Source organism: Aphelocoma coerulescens, chromosome 20, assembly GCF_041296385.1.
Source record: "Aphelocoma coerulescens isolate FSJ_1873_10779 chromosome 20, UR_Acoe_1.0, whole genome shotgun sequence".
Lineage (NCBI taxonomy): Eukaryota > Metazoa > Chordata > Aves > Passeriformes > Corvidae > Aphelocoma > Aphelocoma coerulescens.
The window spans coordinates 6576585-6584034 of record NC_091033.1 but is presented as its reverse complement, the minus strand read 5'-3'; the positions used below and the strand labels follow the sequence as shown (position 1 = coordinate 6584034).

General features: G+C 48.6%; 1 protein-coding gene across 1 annotated transcript; it reads right to left on the bottom strand.

Moving 5' to 3' along the window:
* Window positions 1-722: 722 nt before the first annotated feature.
* On the bottom strand, window positions 723-6775 carry MANBAL (mannosidase beta like). Its single transcript, XM_069034346.1, has 4 exons — window positions 6709-6775; window positions 5261-5309; window positions 3401-3595; window positions 723-1326 (listed from the first exon to the last, which is right to left on the bottom strand). Exons 3-4 carry the CDS (start codon window positions 3548-3550, stop codon window positions 1219-1221), a joined length of 258 nt encoding a protein of 85 aa, XP_068890447.1. The 5' UTR covers window positions 3551-3595; window positions 5261-5309; window positions 6709-6775; the 3' UTR covers window positions 723-1218.
* Between the last annotated feature and the right edge of the window lie 675 nt (window positions 6776-7450).

Genomic DNA, 7450 nt, shown 5'->3' with positions numbered 1-7450 from the left:
ACTCTGTGGCTACGTAACCACCTATCTCCTTCCAGTGCTGTCTAGCCATATTTAAATCCAATACTGGATTGTCCCTGGGCCTGGAGAGCCAGAGCCTGAAGGAACACAGTGTCTGTGTCTCCTGCCATGCAGTCATGGTACACAGCTGGCCTGCCACCCCTTGGATCTTAAAATACCACACCTCCTCAGGCTGAGAACATATTTACCCTCAGGAGGAATTCAGCCAGAGGAGATGGAGCAGACTGTGGCAGGGAAGGCTGGGGGGGAATTTGCAAGTGCAATGAACCCCAGCTGTGTTGAAAGAGGGCCCATGGTCAGGGATCAGCCAGCTGGCAGGAGGGTTTATCCATGGCACAGCGAGGCAGCGCTGGCTGATACACCACCAGTGCACCATTCCCAGACTCCCACCTCAGCAGCTCTTCCCCAGCACACAGTGCCTGGTCTTCCCAAGTTTCCAAGAACAACTCCACTTAGCACAGGCATTAAATTCTGCACCTTCCAGAACCAAATTGTTTCCTGATTCTTGTAGTCATCGCAATCCCCACCACAGCCCCAGTTGCCTGAAATGGACCTGCTTTCAAAGGTGGGAATGGAAAGGAAGAGTGCATGGGTGGGGAACAAGAGGCAGCGACGCTGGGGAAATGAAAGCTTTCATCTCCAGTAGTCTGGAATCTGGTGAGTTATTACCTAAAGAATTAAAGAATATGACAAAGGCATTATGATTAAGCCATAAAATGCAGCTATGTATTTCAGACTAGATGACAACAGAGATGAATACAAAGCTGTGTAGCATGGTATTCTTAATCCATTTGATCCCTCTGCCTTCAAAAAACCTAACACAAACTGGTATCCAAAGTAGCAAACTCATGCTCCACTTTCCACAGGGACTTTACTACAAATCCCAGCCAGCATGGAGGTGCCAGGACAACAGCCCTCTCTACCCATCAGAACTGGAAGAAGTCACTTTAATGGTGACTGACACATTAATGAAGTCAAATGAAGTCCTGGATATGTGAAGTGCTCTTTGCTTGTAAGAAATCTATGGCAGAACCCCAACCCTTCCACTTTTAGTTCTAAGTTTCTTGTCCCTTGCCCCTGAAAAGTAAAAGATGGCAATGCCAGAAAACCATTAACAGAGTTAGTTGCCTTTGATGTTGTCTCTGAGGAAGTATGATTACAGGTGGTTATTTGGTCTTTGGAGGCTCATCAGTCACACCTCTATCGTTTCTTTTTGGTTTCCTTCTTGGGTTTCTTGCTTATCTGTGGAGCAGTTGCCTTTGGCTTCTTCACCGTCTCTGAATTCTTAGGCTCAAAACTGTCTGAGTCCTACAAGAATCAATTAAGAAACAGTCAGTAACTATTTTTTTTTACTATTTGCTGACAAGTTGCTTTGGGGATTTGAGTATAAGCCCGAGGAAACAAATGCTGGGTATCTCTGTTGGAACACACTGATGTCAAACTGAGGCCACATTTAATGAGACTCAAGCAGCATCATCTCTGCTCCTTCTGCATGTGCTTTTTGATGAGTGTGAGTTTCTGCACAGAAACAGCTTGTTACCAGAGATGCCATTAAAAGCTTAAGTATCTAAAACAGGCTTTGGAGAAGAAAAACTTTGAAAGCAAGAAGAAAATCAACACTAAATGAAAACTATTTGAATTAGGAAAAGATAACATATAATCACCAGGGTGTGTGGAAACAGTCAGCAGGCATTTCTGCCAAACATTAATCACTATCATGTGCAAGACAAAAAAATATTCCCCAAAGCTGCAGTAAGGATATGAGGTTCACAGCCTCTAAAGCAAGCCTCAAATCCAGGGAGGGAATTGCAGGCAAAGCTTTCTCCACCTGGACTAACAAAATACTGAGATGTGATGCTTGTTTCCTTCAGAGAAGATGAGAGATAACATTGCAGCCATGGGAAATAAAGTCTAGTTATCTTGTGAAAACACAAGGGAACAGCGCCAGTCTCCTCTGAGAAAGCACACACATGCAGATTGCCTCCTTTCATTAAATGCATTTGAGTATAAATATTGCTTTAGCATCTTGGGTTCTCTCAGCCTGAGCGTGCCAACTGGAAAAGGACACACAAAAAATGCCTGAGCAAGGCGTGCGAGTTTCAAGCTTCCAAGCCAGCGCTCCAGATAATGGAGGGGGAGGCAGCATTTGACAGTATCCTTTTAATCAAAGAGCTTGGTTCAAACGTCTCTCAAGTTACTGAGCTATTACATCTCACATCTGTGTGGCTTTCCAAGGAAGGAGACTTGGCTGGCTTTCCAAAGGCTGTGATCAGTGCACAGGGAGCTGGCAGGCTCCAGAGGGATGGTTATTACGCAGGGATGCAGAGTGCTGCTGCCATAACATGAACACTGCTGCCTTCTAATGTCCAAACCAAGGTAGACTTCAAAGTTTGAGGCTCCAAGACAGCAAAGTTCCTCAATATCCTATCCAGACCCAAGCATCATTCCCAGGACAGCATCACATCACACCAGCAGTTAAAGGTGGAAAAACTGGGTTATGAACTTTAATCCTTCACTCTGTACCTCATCCTGAGGCATTCCCTTCCCCCATTAGACTGAAAATTTCCATGCTTCCTCTGCACAGAAGGGAGCAAACACGGCAATAAAGAGTCTGAAAACAAGACCCCCCATGCTGAGCTGTTACTGAAAATATACCATATGCCTTCAGACAACATCTGTATCAAAGCACCAAACTTGCAGCCTGATCACCAGCACTGAAATAACTGTCCCCAGCACCAAGGACATTTTTCTCTTTTATGAGAAAAGCCAGGCAGATGCAGGACATCCCTCAATCCAGAGGAACAGCTCACCTCAACCTTCCCCTTTCACCTTCTCCTGTGCCAACTGCATCAAAGGACCCTTGGGCACTGGATGGAATGTCAGTCCTGAAAACTGCTTTCCTCACCTTTAGGATATGGTAGAAATTTCACCTGCATCTTGCTTCTAAAATCACACACAAACTAGAGCTGAGAGCCATCTTCTGGAGGCAGGTCTTGCAAAGGGGATGCCCTGCCTGGCAATTAATGAAGCAAATCAGCAGCAGGATGACAATGTGGGTTGGGACAAAGCCTTCTCTTGCAGCCAGGAACTGCACATGCATTTAGCACCTTGTCAGTGCTTCAGGTTGCTGTTTTCACTGATATTAAGAAAGACCCTGGTTCAGGTATTTGTTCCTGACTTTCCTATCTGGTGGTAAATCGCAAGACTGGTGGAGTCTTTTCCCACTGGAGGTGGGAAAGCCAGAGGGAAGGAAGGAGAATGAACAATGAAACTGTCATCAATCCCAGGGGCAGCTGTGTCTCCATTAGCTACTCAACATTCCCTCCCATCCTGTTTTCTCTGACTCTGCCCATCTGTATCAATACTAAAGAGCACTACTTACTGTCTTGTGGGACTTGGACACGGGCAGGATTATGGCGAGCACACAGATCAGCTGGAAAATGGCTCCAAAGAAGAGTCCATAGCGTAGCACATTCTCCATGAATGTGGGCTCAGGGATTTCGGGTGGGGAGAAATCCAACTCTGCAGCCATTGTCAGTGCACCCTTCTCCTCTACTGCTCCCAAGAAGACTGGCTACTGCAAGGGGGGAAATACAGAGCAATGTTTTGCATCATCCTTTCTGGCATTCGCTTTCTGTTATCCAAAAATGAAGACTCCCTCATGGAGTTTTGAAGATACTCTTGATCTACAGCAGCAATAACAAAAAGGAAGATGAAAGCTGTGTTTAAATTGGGTGTTTATCTTTTGTCACCTGCCTACAAAAATAGCCCTCAACTGCTGGCATTAGGCCCTTTGTGGATGAACCATGTTCATGAAACAATAAGGGAAAAGTTGAATAAGCAAAAATACATTTCTTCCTGAAGTTGATCACACATGCTAGGTGATTACTCTTTATTTTTACTTATATTGTCTATGTGGTCACAGCCTTGTTTTAGATGCTGTACAAACCCAACTAAAACCACACAGAAGCAGAGCTGTTGAAGGCAAAGGAACAAGTTATGTGTATAAATTTAAGTGTGGCTTTAGTGGCTGGTTACACTAAGCCCCATATAACTTAAAACAGTCACACAGGTAGTTTGTGGCAGAGTTAAATATTGATCTCCTGGGTCCCAAGCTTCTCAGCCACGAGACCATCCTTCCTTCCTCCCTTTATCTTTTGCTAATGGAGTTGTCAATTCATTCTGTGAATGACTAATGGCTTTTTACAACGAGGGGGAACTCTCCTGCCAGAACTGCTGGAGTACGCCTCAGGAAGTCCCCAAAGAGAAATCCAATTAGTCTGAGATGCCATCACACTCAGCTGTGATTACTGCCCCACTCGGTGTTCCTGACCTGGACGATCCCAGCGTGCATTCCCTGGATCAGCACTGCTCACTGACAGTTACAATTCTCTGCATCACTAAAGCTTGGCTGTGAGCTCAGTTTGTGTGCTCAGTCTGCCTCCTAGAAATTATCTCCAAATAATTCTCCAAAATAAATCTCCAAAGCAGGCTCTGCATTTCTCAGGCTGGGAGGAGATGGTTACAATCTGCAGATATGACCCAGTCCAGAATGATAGTAAACTTGTCATTTAATTCCAGCAAAGTTATAGTTGATAAATTTGAGAATCAACAACTCAATGCTGTTGCATATATGAGGCAAATATCACTTGGTGACATACTAAATAATTATTTTGCTTTCATTGAGCTGAAGTATGGAATGTTATTCTGAATTTTAAGACAGGAAAACATTTCCAACTGCACAGACTGCCAGCCACTGGAATAGAGAGACTGTGGAATCCCTGCTACTGGTGGTTCAGAAGAGCAGATCAGATAAGCACTGGCCTGGGATGGGGTGTGGGTATATACCATTCTGCCTTTGAACCAGGAGATAAGAATAGGTGACCTCTTGAGGTCCTGTCCAGGTCTGTACTTCAGTGACAGAAAATGTTTCAAATTCTGATTAAAACAGGGCTGTGTGGGACCTGTACATGAAGCCAGAACACATGTTGGCCCATGCAGGCTCAGCCAGTCCCAAAGGCTGCACAATGTTGTGAACAAAGCCTGCATGCACGTGGCTCATCCCAACTGCTTTTGCCTTTTAAAACCCCCCTCTCCCAACCCACTAAGGCAGCAGTTCCTAAGCAAGAAACAGAATCACCTCTGAGTTGCATTTATCTCATCTGGATATCTTTTGAAAACATTATTATTGCCCATCCCTGTCCTCAAACACAGCAGAAAGGGATGTTCCTTCATTCCTCACCTGGAGTTTTCTCAGGGCAAACTCCTACTGATAATCCCGATTCACACACCTGAAACACAACACACAGAGATAAACAAGAAAAGGAAACAGATACACTGAAAACAAAAAATCTCTGTTCTCATCTGCTACAACTCTCCCCTCCTTTCCCCTTTTCTAGCTCACCTCCCTTGTGGGCATTAGTAATTCTCTAACAAATTCAGGTGACATGACCAGCACCAAGAGCTCTCCTGGGGGCTGGCAGCAGCTGCCGCCACCATTTGAAGCAGCATCCCCTGAAATATGCTCAGGGAAGACCTGGCATTGTGCTCCAACTAATTACAGCAGTGTCCTTGCTTGCACAGGCAACCCACACTTGGACCATTGGTTTTCCTGCCATCAGGGGAGCCAAACTCTCAGCAAAATTCCTCCGTTTTAGAAAGCTCCAGTGGTTCACACAATGCCCAAAGCCTCTGCCTCGCACCTAAGCCAACAGGTCCCTGGATGATGGAGCCTTCCTCCCTGTTCCCAAGAAGCTCAGTTTCACCACCAATTCCTTGGATAACATCTCTTCTCCTCCATGGGTTGTCAACTGCCTGTTTCCTCAGACCACCTCAGCATGGCCACACTAAAAGCATTCTTCTTAAATTGCATTTAAAGATAATATTCCTACGCCAGACCCTGTGGGAAGCTGCTCTTGACTCCTCCAGCTTGTTCATGTGCTCTCATACCCAACGAATAAGCTGGAGGAGTGGGAAGATCCCTCCTCTCCCCACAGAACCAGCCAGGCGCTCCTCGGGGCTGCAGCTCCTGCTTTGCTCAGTGACAGCCCCAAAGAGGATGTGGCTGCTCCCCACGGCTCAGGACCAGGCCCTGTGATAAATAATCAGTGTATTTCCAGGATCAGGACCATGCACCAGTCAGGAGACACTCAAATCTTTCTTCCTGCCGTGCTGTGTTTCCCAGCTGACATCTTCAACACTTGGCACTATATAAATAATTAGCACAGGACAAAGCCATGGGAACAGCTCAAGTAATATATATTAGCAGCTTTTTGGGGTGGAAGTAAAGCGCAGTGAAAGATACTCATCAAAGAACGAGGGAAAAAAGCTCAAATTGGAATTTTTAAATGGCTTGGCAGGTGTCGGGATGGAGCCTGGGCAATTCCTAGTCGCTGCTCCTATCTGCACCGCTGAATCCATGGCCATCAGCGCGGCCAGCTGCGGGGCAAGGGGCCGGGGCTGGCCAGCCGTGCCCGGGCTGTGGGAGAAGCAGCTCTGCAGCCCCAGGCCGGGGACACCGCCGTCCTCCTCCCTCCATCCCTCCCGGGCCAGCCCCCGCGGTGCCGCCCGGCCTCAGCAGGACCAGCGAAGCCCCCCTGGCTCTGCACTCGCATCCCGTGGCGATGCTGAAGCCACCGCTGCCCCTCGCCAGCGACCCTTGCCCGCAGAGCCCCGCAGAGCCCCGCTCACCGCCCGCTCCGCTCCGCTCCTCCGGCCCGCGCCGCCCCGGAACTGCTTCCCCCCCGCTGGAAGCGCTTCCTCCGGCCCCTTCCCTAGCAACTGCCCGCTCCTAGCAACCGCCCCGGGAATCGTCCCTAGCAACCGCCCCGGGAACCAACCATCCCCGGCAACCCCCCCAGCAACCGCCCCAGAAACCGTCCCTAGCAACCCCCCCGGGAATCGTCCCTAGCAACCACCCCAGGAACTGCCCCCAGCAACCATCCCTAGCAACCACCCCAGGAATCGTCCCCAGCAACCATCCCTAGCAACCGCCCCAGCAACCATCCCTAGCAACCGCCCCAGCAACCATCCCTAGCAACGCCCCCAGCAACCATCCCTAGCAACCGCCCCAGCAACCATCCCTAGCAACGTCCCCAGCAACCATCCCTAGCAACCGCCCCAGCAACCATCCCTAGCAACCACCCCAGCAACCATCCCTAGCAACCACCCCAGGAATCGTCCCCAGCAACCATCCCTAGCAACCGCCCCAGCAACCGCCCCAGCAACCATCCCTAGCAATGCCCCCAGCAACCATCCCCAGCAACCATCCCCAGCAACCATCCCCAGCAACCATCCTTAGCAACCATCCCTAGCAACGCCCCCAGCAACCATCTCCAGCAACCACCCCAGGAATCGTCCCCAGAAACTATCCCTAGCAACCCCCCAGCAACCATCCCTAGCAACCATCCCTAGCAACCCCCCAGCAACCATC

Coding starts and splice junctions, on each gene's coding strand:
- MANBAL (XM_069034346.1), bottom strand. CDS start 3,550: ATGGCTGCAGAGTTGGATTTCTCCCCACCCGAAATCCCTGAGCCCACA. Junction 1,327..3,400: donor TGTCCAAGTCCCACAAGACA/GTAAGTAGTGCT, acceptor TGATTCTTGTAG/GACTCAGACAGTTTTGAGCC.